General features: G+C 46.0%; 1 protein-coding gene and 1 long non-coding RNA gene across 4 annotated transcripts; one reads left to right on the forward strand and one right to left on the reverse strand.

The window, feature by feature from the left end:
• Positions 1–585: 585 nt before the first annotated feature.
• On the reverse strand, positions 586–16,670 carry LOC147511538 (uncharacterized). Of its 3 annotated transcripts, none has more exons than XR_015217011.1 (5): positions 16,540–16,670; positions 2,726–2,861; positions 1,213–1,325; positions 873–1,094; positions 586–784 (listed from the first exon to the last, which is right to left on the reverse strand). It is a non-coding gene; the product is annotated as an uncharacterized LOC147511538 (long non-coding RNA). The 3 variants fall into 3 exon arrangements; XR_015217013.1 differs by lacking the exon at positions 16,540–16,670 and adding an exon at positions 4,028–4,067; XR_015217012.1 differs by lacking the exons at positions 2,726–2,861; positions 16,540–16,670 and adding an exon at positions 2,194–2,543 and having other exon boundaries at positions 587–784.
• Positions 6,446–7,360, forward strand: LOC147511539 (uncharacterized). The gene is made up of 2 exons (XM_086599622.1): positions 6,446–6,750; positions 6,839–7,360. The coding sequence occupies exons 1-2, from the start codon at positions 6,544–6,546 to the stop codon at positions 7,358–7,360; spliced, it is 729 nt and encodes a 242-aa protein (XP_086455748.1). The 5' UTR covers positions 6,446–6,543.

Below are 16,670 nucleotides of genomic sequence, written 5' to 3' on the forward strand. Positions count from 1 at the left end.
AATAGAAATATAGATTGCAACACATTACACTTTTATTGATAAAATTTCTTTAACAAGTAGGTGTTTCAAGGACGCTACACCAAAACAGCAAATTTGTGACGGCTATTTGGCATCACAATTATTTTTTGTGACGCCATTTTGGCGTAAAAAATTTGGCGTTTCAATTTGTGTCACTTTTTTTTGTGACAAGATCAGGCACTGTATTTGTGACGCCATTTTGGCGTCAGTAATTTGTGACAACACTGTGGTGTCACTTTTTTTTGTGACGGCATTCTGACATCACAAATATTTGTGACAGCTTGGTGGCGTCAGTTATTTATGACAGCCCTTTGCAATTAGTGACGTCACAAAATATCATTTAATTGAAAAAAAATAACTTTCGTTTTTGGTTGCCATCCTATTTTTCTTTTTTCTCCCCCTTAAATCACCTACATAAATACAACCACAAAAACCCCAAACACCAAAATTTGACAAAGCATGTATCACAAAATGATTAACACAAAAAATATATTAAAAAACCTACCAACATACCATTTCAATTAATGTAATCACTCGACTACAACTCAATATCACATATTAAGTATTCAAGTTCATCTATGAGCAAAAAGTAATACAAAAAAAATTCATCATACATTTGTTTTGTATTATGCAAACTAGTGAACATATAGCGCCAATTGGCTCGGTCAAGGAATTGTGGCTGATATTCTTGTGCACAACAATAGAAAAAATGCTCGGAGGTTGACACAGGCACCTAGATGCTGCAAGCCAGTTCCTCTAGCAATACCTGCACATTACACAGGCCTCGTCAATTCAAAACTTTCTTGGAAAAAGAAAAGATGGTCAAGCACTAAACTCTAGGACTTGTATCTAACCTGAAAGAGTTCCTTGTAGGCTATTCATAATAACTTAGATACAAACTAAAAGAACCATTGCTATGACATAATCTGCCACCTCCTCCTCATTATTGTACATGTATACCATAATGCGTCGACTCAAGAAAAGAGACAGATAACAACGTTGTACATATAATTCCCAAGCTTTTGGTATTGTTGCGCCACATAAGCTTGACCGCATAGTGTTGAGAGTGAACTCATCTGCGTTGGCGGAGTTGATTGACAACACCAATAAAAAGAAAAGAAGGTTAAAGTCTAGGGGTTGTTCGGTTGAACGTTTCTTGAAAGTATTAAAAAACACAAAAATTTGGAATGTCACCTTTTCAAGAATGCGCTGAGTATGCTCCATCTCTTTCTTGGCATAGTCAGAACCTTTCTCCAAACTGATATTGGCTATTTTCTAGTAGATCTTGCCATACCTAGAAATAGGACCTAAGATAGTATGATGAATTCATAATTCAGTATACAACAATCTAAGATAGTTAATAATTCAACCAATAAAAATGTTACTTAAACCAAGGAAATCTAATTCAACAAAGTATCTCAAGAGCGCATAAAAATGAACGAAATAATTACTACTACAAATCTACAAGACAAGGAAGAATGGGACTAACGAGTAGAGGAGATTTGCCTGAGATTTACAGCAAGAAAAGGTATATTATAGCATCCAAAAGCTCCAAAAACTCGCCCTGGCCCTAATACGGGTCCTCCGTTTTAATCTCGACGGGTTATCACATGGTTTTCACCCCCTAAATGAACTGAAATAGGTCTATCTTCTAGAAGAAGAAGATAGATAATGAGATGGGTCTAAGGGTTTCTTACCTTATCCGTTTTGTACTCTGGATTGGGTTCGAAAGATCAACATTCTATGCTAATGGTGGGCTGTCCATCACTCAACATTCTATGCTAATGGTGGTCTTTAAACTAAAACCAACTTAAGGCCTCTCAAAACCCATAAGATGTTTACTTCCTAATCCAAATATAAGGGGTTCTACATTTGGAGTTTACGCAAAGTGGAGCACACACTCTCGAAAGAGAGCAAAATAGATTGAAGGGGTCAAGAATATAATAGGCCTAGAGAAACACATAATTTGTTCAACAGTCATAATCAAATAAGTTTTTAGACATATCCCTATCCTATATCTTACAAACTCTATATAAATTAATCATATGCTCAACCAATTAATAAGTCCTTCAATTCTAATTAAAAGAACATAATTGTGCCACTAAACTTACACATTGTTCCTACAAATTGTGTAGTGTCATTAATAAAGGCAAATAGTGAGAATTTAGAAGTTACATAGACAAAAAAAGTTGTACAGGAGTGCTTCAAGACTCCACATGCCCAACCAAGCGATTGTTTGTTACTTCGTAGTTGCATGGACCAAGGTGACAGACAACCTACATGCTCAAGGAAATGGTAAATGAATAACTGAACATGGCCAAAGGGCCACTTAAAACAACAAGATTACCTTACAGAAAGATGAGTTAATCCACTATAAACAACAAAAGGGGCAAGACTCAACATCAAGATGCTACTCGTGCAAAGCTTAATGTTAAAACTACCTATCCATCTTCATTCATTAATCTAGCAAAAGAGGTAGCTATGCCTAGGACTGATGATGTATGTATCACCAGTACCAATGAAAAAGCTATTGATTCCCAATTACCAAAGTGGGGAGCATATGCATACCTTTTGACAAACAAGCTAAACTAAAAGTTATGCAATTGATAGTAAAAACCAACTGCAAGTACAATGATTCGAAAAATTACTTACCATTGACGCCAAGAGGATGAAAAATTAATTACTTACCATTCAAAAAATTACTTACAATTAATAGTGGTACTATATTGCTCCTTTATTGGCAAGTGGTGTGTTCTTTACATCTTCTGGTCTTTTGTGGTGTTCCATGTTCAATGAAGAAGCTCAAATGTCAAGTAATAATATCAAAGCACCTAGCTAGCAACCTACACCAAATATCCAACCATCCAACCATGTAAGAAAACAACACAGAGAGCAATATTTGCTTGGAAAGGATAATAAGCGGTCACATAATTTTCTGTTTTCAGAACCACTAAAAGCATTATCGACACATTTTTTCGAATATAAAAAGTTATACAAGAACGCAGCTAGTGCTACTACTTTGAAAAAAGGATTACAATAACAGGTCAAAAGCACATACTCACCTTGAGTATTTTTCAAAGCAATTATACTTGTTTTGAATACGCCATAGAAAGTTGAGACAATACAAAATGCTGCAGTGAAGTATTTATTCAAGTGCATTCTTTTATAGAATAAGAGTCTATTGTCATAACGAAAATCGGGGAAATCATGAACAAAGTTTCTTTTTACACAAGAATGCTTGCAAAGACATAATTCTTTGTTGATAGTAAACAAGAGCCTAAGCGTAGTGTGTGGGTAGACTATCAAGACTGAGAAACACCCCCACACAATTGCAAATAAAACACAATGCCAATTGTCTAGCATATACCCAATAAACATCAGTGAGTCATATTCTACGGGATCCGTGGCCCACATAAACATTAGTGACATGTAAAGATTGTTTACTAATTTTTTTTCCCACAGTCAAATAGCTAAAACTACCTAGTGGGTGTGGCACACGGAATTGTGGCAAAAAACATTATCATTATTATATGACACTTGGGGCCGAGTAATGGGATCACCAATTGATGAATTAAAGAAAGATTAGTAAGAAGAGTTCAGTAAAGGCTCCCCTCGCTGAACCCCATTTTGGATTTTCAATTCTAACTGAAGCTAGAAACCCAAAATTCCACAAGCAACAACAAACAACTCTTTGTCTACAAGGGAGTAAAGGAATGCAGAGAATAACATTTGGAATGATGCAAAAGACATTATAAATGAATAAAAGACACTTAAAACATCTCCCATTAATATATACTAATACCATTCTTCATAAAACAAATGAATGAGCTTGGTAATATAATATCCTTATATTTCTTAATCAACACTTCATAATCAAAATTTGCATATGAAAACCTAATATCCAAAAGAGTATCAAACAGACGAGCTAAACACACATTAGTAGAGATTAATAAAAGAATTTCTTTTTGTCAGACCTTCAACGTTTCAGAAAAAACAGTCAACAACATACCCCCATCAAACAGAGCTCACTTCCTTTTCTCATTATTTTTTGCAGGCTGTAAAGGGGTGTTTTGGATTTCTTGTTGGGACCGGGTTCGCTTCTGAGCGAACTGCCTACGTATCCTCTTCTTAGTTTTTCTCCTTTCCTTTCTTTTTCGGGGAGAGAGAAATCAGGCCCGACGTAGTTCAATCAGGTGGTATTTATAGGCTTAGGGAAGTATCAATCTAGAAGACACGTGTGTATATGGTACACGTGTAAGGTGGAGATCGTGAATGAGTGTTGAGCTGGTTATATTATAAGTCATGTACTGATTGGGTGCTGACGAGGTTACCCCTATTTCCCGGGGATGGGCAATGATTACCCCTGATGGTTATCATTACACGAGGCGTTCTGCCATGTGCTCGTACTGAAATATGTTCGTGATTCCTTTCGTGAGGTTGCTCTTGGAGGTATTTGTATGCGGGTGTTGTTCGAGGGAGCTGCTCCACGATTCGGTCTCGAGGGGGTCGGCCCCGAAGTTCGCTTTACGTTGCACGTGCATGATAAGATATCGCCCCTACCACGCCCCCCTCTCAGTAGAGTGTTTATGCCACAGGAAACATTATGCTGAGAGAAAGAATGTGTGGAACGTGAGCGAGCTGTGGTGGACGACTCGACCAGGACGACATGACTTTTGAATTCACTCATGCTGAAGCTTTGGCGGGAAAGGGCAGTTATGTCATAACATGCACGCGCGATGTAATCGAATCGTAGCTTGATTGAGAGAGAAACGTGTCGCCGCATTATTCGGAACTGCTGAAAAGACAGTACCTTGGGACACGTGTGCGGGCTATAGCGTAGGCTGTAATCATAACTTCTTGGTAACTGAACAGGCGGTTGATACAAAATCAAATTTGGGACGAAAAGGAAAAGGCATTGCGTGTTTTCAGCTTCCGCAAGCTAGGGTTCCTCGTGAGTGTGCCTCTGCCGTTACCTTTCCATTTTCAATTTGCTTTCCTCTCTCGCGGTCGTTTTGCTAAATAGATCATCGTAAGATTATAGGATTTAAGCTTGAGTAGTTGATAGAAAAGGCTTGTTATAATGTCTGAATCTGACGATACTCGATCGGAGGAGGTCCGAGAGATATCTTTGAGTTGTGGAGAGTACGAGGATGAAGAAACAGTAACTGTCGGCGTGGAGGTTGAGTTGGAAGAAGAGGATAGGATATGCGAGGGTAATGCCCGATCTAGGTCAGGAGATGACGTGGCCAGTACGTCAGGTCGGGGGGAGATGTCGTCATCAAGTGATGTGCCCCCTAGAAGTGTGAACCGTCGTGCTGCTAACTCTTCCTCCGAACTGAGGGCAGCATATGGGATTAAGGTCCCTGACCTGGAGATATACGAGCCACGATTGAGTGAAAATGTTCGTAGTGAGGAGTATAACCCGCCGAACGGTGGAGTTATAATCTGTGAGGGCCAGCTGAGAGCACATATGCACATACCGTTCTCGAAACTGGTATGCGACTTCTTGGCGCTTTGTTGGAAGTCTCCCTGTCAGTTCGTGGGTAACACCTGGCGATTATTTAAGGTGTTCGACCTGTTGAACGCGAGTGGGGAATATGACATAAGGGTAGCTGACATAGTGGAGCACTATGTGGTACGTCGATCGGGGAACATGAACTTTAGCTTGCAAACCATGACGACGCGTTCTGCTGTGATCGATGGAGTAAGCAATGAGGCCTGGACTAAGAGACCGTTGTTGCTAGTTGGCAATTACTGTGTGAGCGGGTGTATACTGCGAACTAGGATTTGTAACATATCCGATGGGTAGGAACACTTTTCTGTTGTTATTTTTCAGAACATTTGATAGTTGTTCTAACAGGTCGTTGTTATGTTTTGACTGCAGAGTTTTCCGTGAAGAAGCGAACTGATCATGGGGAAATAGAAAGGTTCGCGCGGTTGACTCGTGAAGAGAAGAGCGGCGTTTAAGCGCCTGAAGTTGCACACTTTTTTGTGGAAAAGGGTGGGCCTGCGATCCGGGAAAAAAGGAAGGAGCAAAAAGACCGAGCTCGAGGTCAGATAAGGGCAGAAGTGATGGAGGCATGACCGAGTGACTTAGTGACGCGAGAAGAGAGGCAACGGGCGCAGGGCGGTGTAAGGCGACCTGCTAGAGGTGGAACCTCAGTGGGTGGAGGATCAAGCCTCCGCCCTGAAGGAGGTTCGATTGATGCGCCTGTGGAGTTGGAAACGGTGGTTTTAATCCTCGAGCAAGGAGCAGGTCGGAGAAGAGGCCACGTGAGGTCTCGGATCAAGACGCTGTCCGAGTTACGAAAGTAGCACGGCATGCTCTTGGGGAGAGGAGAGCCGGGCGGTTTCTCGATAGTGCCCGGCTTTGGGGCTATGGTTTCGCCGGAGTGGGAGCGACACCGAAAGCGTGTCATGGACTTGGCCACCTTCGGGGCGGGTTCTAGCGCGGCCCGACGGGGGCGTGAACCTAGTCCGCTGCCAAAAGCGAAAGCTCCGCGTAAGGCGAGTGGAAAGGCGGTGATGGAGTCTGACGACTTGGAAGGACATTTTGTGTTCCTAGATGAGCATGGGGCGCAGTGTACCGTAAAGCGGAGTGATTGTAGCTTCAGGTCGAGCAAGATAGCGGGTTGCCTGTTAGAACAGATAGCTCTAGATGGCAACCGCAGGGAGCTGGATGAGAAGGGTCTGGCTGATAACCTGAGGCGAATGGAAATTGCACAATGTTTGGTACGTGGTTCTAATTTTCATCTTATGTATCTGCCTTTGCATAGACGCTGTTGGTTAGTGGCTATTAACCATGCGTGTGTATTTGTAGCTGGTAAGCGGGTTTCAGAAGTTGAAGGAGATTGCGCAGTTCGCGGAAGCAGATAGGGAGACGGTGGTGAAGCTGTCGGATGAGCTGAAGAACGTCCAGGAGGCCTCGAAGATGGAACGCGAGGAACTGGAAGATCTCAAGAAAGCTCATGAAGCGCTGAGTTTGGCCAAGATGCTGAAAGACACGGAAGCGGAAGAGCTGAGGCAAAAACTTCAGGGAGCTGAAGAGAACGTCCTGGCAGCAATTGGGGAGATTGGTAGGTTGAACGATTATGCCTTACACTGCAAGAAGGTTGCTCAGGACGCTACCAAAGCCTATGATGTGTTGGACGGTGATTTCGTTGAACTGGAGGCGGACTACAACGCTTTGAAGACAGAACATGCACGCTGTACATCGCACATCGGGCTAGACCAGGTGTTTGGAGGAATGAGTGGTGATCCCCCTGCTGCAGAGGTCGTTCTAACGACTACTGCATCGCATGAATTGAAGCCACCGCTACCGACTTTGTGGGCCGAAGTCTAGATTTGGATGGAGTATCTGTTGTGGTAGATGGGAGGGAGGCGGAGATTGACGAAGCACTTGTGCCCGGAGGTTTAATTGTTGAGCCCAGAAGTGGCGAGTTGTAAATTTGTTATGATAATCGGTCAGCTTATAGGCTGTGATACATTAGAGCTGGTTTCCTGGGGTAACCTGGGCAGTTCGTCTTGTTACCTGTATGCTTAAGTACGAAGAGCGACTGGTGCTCCGCTGCGGCCGGGTACTCAGGTGATAACGAAAGTTATTTAGCCGGGTTGGATTTCCTGAGCAATCTCAGCAACCCGGTTAACCTATTATTGTGCTATCTTGCTAATATAGATCGGTGCTTGTGCGTATGCCATGATTGCTGCTTATTTCTTTATTACTGCTTGCTCAACTATCATTGTGTGTGATCACGGTCGCGGTGGCTTAAGAATGGTAGGTATGTTGTAATGACAACTTCGACGCCCGGCTGAGATGTTTGCATGAGCGCCGTGTTGTTAAATTATCCGCAGCTCGAGGTGGTGCTCGTAATGTGGGGATCGATCGCCGGGCTTCAGCCTGCGGATGCAAGTCTAAACGCTTCGTGTTCGCCGCTAACAAAGTGTTTCCTCGCACCGACATTAACGGAGAGGATCTGAGCGGTTCAAGGAACGTAATGATGGCAAAAGTAAAATGGCGTTTGGCGCCTCAAGGTAATTAAGAGGCTTTAGGAAAAGACGTTTCCTTTTGAATAAAAATGGCTTATCACATACCAAGACAAGTATTTGCTTGCCTTCTTCCCAAAGCTTCACCGCCTACTTGCTCGCTCATTTGTCGCGGGCTCTCCTCCATTGCCGCTTATCCGTATGTTTATTCTCTTCGTGGAGGATTCTCTTGTTGATAAAAGGTTGGGGTAAAACTATAGCTCGTGGTGACAAAGACGTTTGTGCTCTAGGTTGTTATCATGGCGAGATGTCGTCCGTTATGCGAGGGAAGGAACAAAGATGAGGGAAACTTCTCCTACCGATAATGGAAAAGATGGAGTTTCAACCGCGACGTGCATGGTGATCGCGGGAAGAGGAAAGCCGATGTCCGAGAGAAACGAAGAGTCATAAGCGCTTCTAGGGTCAAGGCCCTAATCGGGCGGCATTGTCTTTAGGTCGCCGCGAACGGTAGGCGATCACCGGGTCGCCACGCCGCGGAGTGTGTAGCGACTGGGGCAAGGCCGCCCGGCCGGTGAGAGAGCTCGCCCCCGCGACCGGTGGTGATGTGGGGAGCGAGTTCTACTATGCGGGGAAGACTGGGAAGAAGCGTATGGTGAAACGGTCAGACTGTAGCTTCCACTCGGCGTCCATAGCGACCGCGCTGAAGGGATCGTCTTTGGATGGCGACAAGGCAGAAATGAAGGATGAGGACATGGAAACGCTACTGGGGACAATGGATATGGCCGCGTGTTTGGTAAGTTCATGATGCACTATGTAGTTATGTCAGTTACCCAGGCACACTGATTCTTGGACTTCGTTTGTGCAGTTTCTTGCAGGATATGATAAATTGAAAGAAGTTGTTCAAAACACCGAGGCTGTCGATAACCCTCACGTCGAGCTGGGGTGTATGCGAGCGGCGTGGGGGGCTGACAAGAGAAAGCTGGAGGTGATGACGACCAAGTATCAGAACGCCACTGCGGAGAATGCCGCGTTAGTGACTGACGTGACGGAGTTAGAAAGGGAACTAGCTGTGGTGACTGCTTATGCGAAGAAATGTCAGAAGGTGGCGCGAAAAGCGAAGAAGGCGATATCTTGAAGCCTCAGATTTATGCCGCGTTGGACGAAAAGTATGACACGCTGAGGAAAACGACTGCAGGCGATGAAGGAGGGCATGAGATGCGTGTGATGCTGAGGTCAGCTCGGCATACTGCTTCGACTAGCGCAGCCCCGGAAGATAAGCATGTCATCACTGAGAATCGATAAGGTGATCTTCATTTGACTCTGTTAGTCTTGAGTTGTAAGTTTCGTTCACATTTTTCTCTCTTATACGAGAGTCAACAATAGAGCTGTGTTTTCAGGCTTGCCTGAGCAGTTCGCCATTTTTATTCAAGGAACTAGTTTCCACAAAAGTGGCAGTTCCAGACTCGGTTAATTTTTGTAATGATCATCGATCTGGATTTCCTGGGTAATCCCAGCAGATCGGTGGATGTAGCTGTTATGATGCATGGTTATATAATCTGATTGGAGATGTTCCGTATGTATATTGCCGTGGACTGGTGTGTAATTAGCGCTCTGCTTAGGATTCTAGTAATATCGCCCCGCCTTGAGGTCAACCCTAGAAATATAGGTCGCCGACGGACAGAATTGAGGGGTCAATGGATCATGCGGGCTCCGTGGAGCGATCCGCTTTCATGGAGAGCGTTCGTGTAGTCAATCGTAGAAATATAAGTCATCGCGATAACAAGACTGTAAAGGCTGTAGAGCCCTGTAAGCTCCCAGAGTCAGATGTCGCTGAGAGCGTTCTCGTGGTCGATCCTAGAAATATAGGTCCTCGACGTAACAAGACTTGGAAAGGTCTGTAGAGCCCGTGAAGCTCCGCAGAGTCAGATGCTGCGGAGAGCGTTCTCGTGTGGTCGATCCTAGAAATATAGGTCCTCGACGTAACAAGACTTGGAAAGGCTGTAGAGCCCGTGAAGCTCCGAGAGTCATGATCGCGGAGAGCCGTTCTTTGTGCGACAAAGCCGGCTGCCGGGTCGAGAATGGTGGACCCAAAGTAAAGCGTCGGCCGCTTATCTATCCGGTAAACCGGTTGACTTGTCAATACAAGTAAATAGATTATACCGCACTAGGTAACCCAAGAAACGTAGTTTTCATTAATGTGAACATAAAGATATACAACGTGAATATTGCCTTGGTAAAATTTTTCGTAGATAAGTATTCCAAGGGCGAGGCAATATCTTCCCCTCTTGGGTTCTTAGCCAAGATGCTCCATTGCCGGCACGCGTTCCACGATGTAGGGGCCTTCCCATGTGGGTGCTAACTTGGAATCGCTCTTGCGTCTTTTTGAGCACTAGGTCTCTAGGTTGAAAAGACCTAGGATGAACTCGCTTGTTGTAGGAGTTCTTCAGAGTTTGCTGATAAGATGCGACTCTGATGGCAGCTAAGTCCCGCTTTTTCTTCCAACAGGTCGACTTCTCGTGCTAACACGGAAGTCGTTATGTCCCTTCGACAAGTTCGATCGAGTCGAAAGTGGATTTCGTCACTTCGGTGGGAATTACGGCTTCTGTGCCATAACATAAGGAGAATGGAGACTCGCCGGTATTGGATCGAGCTGTGGTGCGGTGGGCCCATAAAATATTCTCCAATTGATTTGGCCATTGGCTTTTATTCTTTTCAATCTTTTTCTTCAAGTTTTCCAAGATTGCTTTGTTACTGGCTTCTGCCTGACCATTACTCTGAGCGTACTGTGGAGTAGAAAAGGCGTGAACAATCTTCCACTTGGCTAGAAACTCTTTAACCGTTCTGCCTTTGAACTGAGGCCCATTATCCATTACTAATGTGTGTGGCAAACCAAATCTGGTGATGATGTGGGTCCAAATGAAGTTTCTGACATGTAACTCCTTGACGTGTGCTAAAGGAATAGCCTCGACCCACTTGGTGAAGTAGTCGGTTGCAGCTAGGACAAAGCGGAAGCCAGTACTCTTCTGTGGGATGAATGGGCCCATAATGTCCATGCCCCACATGTGGAATGGCCACGGGCTCGCTATGCTGATCAGTTCGCGAGCAGGTTGGACGATATTGTGGCCAAACGTTTGGCATTTGAGACATTTGAGGACGTATGCTTTGGCATCGACCGCATCCGGGGCAAAAATATCTTTGAGAGATGGCCTTGTGGGCTAACGAATAATCACGGCGTGATTTCCTACATTCTCCTTCGTGGATTTCTCGCAAAAATCAATCGACTTCGTTGGGGGGTAATGCACCGTAAGTGTGGGCCACCAGCGGATTTTCTGAACAATTTGTTATGAACCAAACAATAACGTCGTGCTTGGTAGGGGATCCGCTTTTAGCCTCGGCACGCCCTCGAGGGAGCGCGGTCGCGTCTTGGATATAATCAATGATGGGTTGCATCCATGTTTGACTCAACTGACTGGCGGAGAGAGGAAATAGTTTGCTTATCATCAAGGTGTGGTCGACTTGGTATGCAGGTCGATCGGCGACTTCTATGAGAATTTGTCGGGAACGCATTTCGGGTCCGGGTAGCCAAGTAAGTTAAACCGTCTGGCGTGGGCGGTTCTCCTCACGCAAAAATGATGTATGTGTACCGCTTAAAAGAAGGCAATAATTGATGAACGACCGAAGATATTTTGAAAGATTACCTTCATGGGTAGTGTACTCTTTTTGCAACCTGGCGAACAACTACGATTGAAGTCGCTAAATACTTGGAGCTCTGTGGGATTACCGAATCTGAAGTCCACCATCGGTCCTCGACTCCGCCTCATTCATTGTTGGAAGTGGCAAAGTCGATCGCGACGGACTTTTCCATCATCGTTCCATCGGGTGAAACTAAGACAACCCCGATGCGCCGCCACGAGATTGCCGGAACCATCTACAAAAGAGACCAGTGGATTTGATGTGCTCCTTCAAATCCGGGAGGTCGGTCTCTTGTTCTCAATTGGGGTTATCAACAGGAAATCCGCTAGAAAATCTAAGAACGATCCACTGTCCCCACGGAAATTCGCGGGTACAATTCAGTGGTGTTCGCCGAAGTTCTTCGCCCAAACCGCCATTCGAGTAGTTTTGTTTTCTTTGTGGAGAATTTTCTTCAATGGGAGGTCGGTAAGAACTTTGATTTGATGCGCCTGAAAGTAAGGCCTGAACTTCCGTGCGAATATAATAAAGCAAGTACTGCTCTTTCCAGGAAGGAGTAATTCTTTTCCGCTGTCGTGAGCGTCTTGCTTGTGAAGTAGATCGGTTTTTCTGAATTGTTTTCCTCTTTGAAGAGAACTGAGCTGATTGCAAAATCGGATACCGCCAGATAGAGCCCCAGAGTCTCTCCGTCTACAGGTTTAGCTAAGACGGGGGGCGTGGTGAGGTACTCTTTGAGAGTGGCGAATGCATGATGGCATTGATCGCTCCATGAGAACGGCTCGCCTTTTTTGAGGAGTTGCAGGAACGGTCTACACTTATCTGAGGCCCTTGATATGAACCGGTTGAGTGCCGCGACCATTCCCGACAACTTCTGTATCTGTTTCTTTGTGCGTGGATCGGGCATATCTAAGAACGCTCGGATCTGGTCAGGATTTGCTTCGATCCCACGCTGCGACACCTGATACCCTAAAAACTTGCCGGAGGACGCTCCAAAAAGGCATTTCTCTGGATTGAGTTTCATGCCCGCATGACGGCAGAATCGAGAACGCTTTGCTCAAGGTGGGCGAGGTGATCACCGGCTTTTTTGCTTTTGACGACCATATCATCGATGTAGACCTCCATGGTGTCACCTAACATGTCTTGGAACATGTCAGTGACCAGGCGTTGATACGTTGCTCCGACGTTTTTCAAGCCGAATGGGAGAACGTTGTAGCAATAGATCCCTTTGCTCGTTATGAAAGAGGTCTTCTCTTGATCCTCCTCTGCGAATGGGATTTGGTTGTACCCATCGTGACGCAGCGTCCATGAAGGGAGAGAAGCTCATGACCACAGTCCGGGTCGACAAGTTGGTCAATGCGAGGCAAGGGAAAACTGTCTTTTGGCGTGGCTTGATTGACATTCATGAAATCGACGCACGCATTAATCGCGCCATTCTTTTTGGGGATCTGCGACAATATTTGCAATCCACTCGGGGGTAGTCTACCTTTTCGATGAAACCGACTTGCTTGAAGTTTTTCGACCTCGCCGTTGATGGCTTTTTGAAACCGTATAGGGATAGTCGACGCAGGTCGCCGGGCGGACCGGGTCTAGCATTGGGGTTTACATTTAATTTGTGGCATACGCGAAGTTTAGGATCGATTCCCGGCACATCGATATACCACCAAGCAAAAACATCTTTATTCATAGATAAGAAATTTACAAGGTGGGATCTCGAGTGTGGGGTCGAGGTTAGCCCCTACGATACAAACTTGGGGTCGCCTTCGTGCCAAGATTCACTTTTTCTTTTCTGCCGGAGGTTTTACAACCGATGGCGGAAATCGCTGGCGACTTCGCCATCGGAGGAGGTCCGAACACCGGTGGGACGACTGACCGTCGCCGAGGGTGGAGCGATTGCTCGCAACGCCGCCGTGGGTATCCACGACCTGGGGAGTGGGACCTGGCTGCAAGCACATTGATGAATGATGCTGCCGCTGTCAACCGCGGGCGGCCTGACATGAGCTGGGACGATCTCTGAAACTTTAACTGACGAGGTTACTGTCGTTGGATCAATGCTAGAGGTCTTGGCCGGGCGATTAAGGACTCGGGAGCGAAAAGCGGTATCGGCATTGGAGAGAACTTCTGCTTGTAAGAGCCCCCAGCGTTCTGCTTGGCAGTTCGGGGTTGGACTTCTGCGACTAAGTCACGTGCCATTGTGTAGCTGGAGGGTTCCTGTGTGGCGGGAGGCAGTTCACGGGCGGTCTCATTTGTTGATTTGACCTGGTTACAATGGTACGCTTCAAGTTGATTGCTTCTAAGTTCCATCATTCCTCGAGGTCCTGGGAAACGGAGAACTTGATGTAAAGTTGACGGTACCGCCTGCATCTGATGAATCCAGCGTCGTCCGAGGATGGCATTGTATGGCGACTTGCTGTCTAGAACGCAGAACCGTGTATGGCAGGTGATCTTGTCCTCTCTAGATCCCACCGACACTGGAAGTATAATATCACCAATGGGATCGGCCCTGGATCCATTGAACCCATAAAGGGGGGCGATCGGGTCGACGAGGACGGACTTGGGAAGGCTCATCTCTTGCATGGTGTGGTAGAACAAGATGTCACAGGAACTGCCGGGGTCGATCAGAACGCGCTTGACTGTCCAGTCGCTAATTTTGACATGGACAACCAATGCATCATTATGAGGAAGGCAGACTTTGCTTAAATCGGCCTCCGTAAAAGTGATATCGCCTGCGCTGCGACCTGAACCACGCGGGGCGTGAGCTGCCTGGGAGGTGAAATGATAGACTTCCTGAAGAGCGCCGACACGACGTCTTTTCTCTCTGGATGAGGTTACGGAATCATCCGGGAAAGTAATCACGTGAATAGTTCGATCATTGTCACGATCGGATGAGTGTTGCCGGCGCTCGTGGCGCGAACGATCTCGTGGACGTCCTCTGCTGCGTGGACGACCTTGAAACTCTTGGGAGTGACGGCAAGATGGAGATCGACTACGGACTCGGCGAGCCATCAGTTCGTGTCGCAAATCGCCGTCAGGAATGCTAGTGTACTGTTTGATGTGGCCGGCTTCCACTAGATCCTGGAGATAGTGTTTAAGCCCCCAGCAAGCATCAGTTTCATGGCATTTGGCGTTGTGAAATGTGCAAAATGGCTTGTCAGGCCGATCTACTGGCTGCCTCACTTCGGGTCGGAAGAATGGGGCTCGCTTAATTTTACCCAGAATGTAGCTGGGGGAGCGCGTCAGGATAGCGAACTCTCTACTGTTTTCTGATCGGGTGCTGGCCTTTGGTGCAAGCGACCTAGCGCGCTTCTTTGCCCGTGGTGTACGATCCGAGGCTCGCCGTGGACCTCTCGGTTCTCTTCTAAGCCGTGGAGTTTTAAAGTTTTCGCAACTTGATGTACTTGTTCACGCGGCGTAGAGCTCGGACAGTGTCTCTGGGCGTTCCTTCATCAACGACCTAGAGAGGTCGGTGTTTCGCACTCGGCAGGCATTGGAAAAGGCCAGTGTGGTGAAAGATTCTTTCAAACCACTTTCCATGCACAACAGTTCGCCTTGAACCGCCTTAGGAATTCACTTAATAGTTTAGGTCCTCCTTGAATGATAATCAAAACAAAGAATCAAGATGCGCCTTCTTCCTGTTGTGGACGATTGGCCGGGCGTAACAAATCGAGAAGTTGTTGAAGGTTTTATAAAATTAGATTCCGTGAGAAGAACCAATCGAGAGAGGCCATCCTTGAGGGCCGGGCTGGAAATAATCTGCGCAGTGGAGATGATCAAACTCGGTGAGTCAGTAAAGTGCCAAACTCGAATATAGCGAGCCACATGTCGACCCGGGGCATGTGCTTTGCCGTCATACATGGGAAAGCGTGGCTGGATAAAGTCTTGTGGAGAGGGTTTATTGAGGACCTCTCGGCTGAACGGAGATGCGCTGATACGCCTTAAGCATCTTGTGCAATAACTGCGGTCGAATCCTTCTTCTTTTGGCGCTCGCCAATCCTTTGGGATAACTCATTAATCTGTTGATTAACGCCGTTGATGCTTTGTTTCGCGCTCCGTTGCCGACTTGTTGTTGCTGGTAACTATCCACCTGAGCACGTAAAGTAGCATTTTCCTCCCTGAGCAAGGAAATGCTCTCATTCGTTATTCCCAACTGGTGGGCAAGGTGCTGGACTTGATCTTCTAGGCTAACCATGCTTCGTGGGCTTGAGAGTTAGAGATGGATGAACTGATTTAAAGTGGCTCTCAAGTAATCGAAACCACAGACGGCGCCAATGTAAAGGGGTGTTTTGGATTTCTTGTTGGGACCGGGTTCGCTTCTGAGCGAACTGCCTACGTATCCTCTTCTTAGTTTTTCTCCTTTCCTTTCTTTTTCGGGAGAGAGGAATCAGGCCCGACGTAGTTCAATCAGGTGGTATTTATAGGCTTAGGGAAGTATCAATCTAGAAGACACGTGTGTATATGGTACACGTGTAAGGTGGAGATCGTGAATGAGTGTTGAGCTGGTTATATTATAAGTCATGTACTGATTGGGTGCTGATGAGGTTACCCCTATTTCCCGGGGATGGGCAATGATTACCCCTGATGGTTATCATTACACGAGGCGTTCTGCCATGTGCTCGTACTGAAATATGTTCATATTCCTTTCTCGTAGGTCGCTCTTGGAGGTCGCTGTACCGGGGTGTTCCTAAGGGAGCTGCTCACAGTTCGGTCTCGAGGGTCGGCGTCCTGAGTTCGCTTACGTTGCACGCGTGCATGATAAGATATCGCTCCCCTACACAGGCATGTTATGCTAGGATGATAGTCAATTACGATTCATCGAAATGATGTTTTAAAGAAAAAAAAAATCAAATTTACCTGCTGAGCGAAACTCCACATCGGGTGAAACCCGAACCTGAGAAGAAACGCCCAAATCAGTGAATGGCGAAACCCCAGATCAAATTATAAGAACCTTTAACTAGAAAAATAACCAGATTGAACGACCTTGA

Source organism: Coptis chinensis, chromosome 3, assembly GCF_015680905.1.
Source record: "Coptis chinensis isolate HL-2020 chromosome 3, ASM1568090v1, whole genome shotgun sequence".
NCBI lineage: Eukaryota > Viridiplantae > Streptophyta > Magnoliopsida > Ranunculales > Ranunculaceae > Coptis > Coptis chinensis.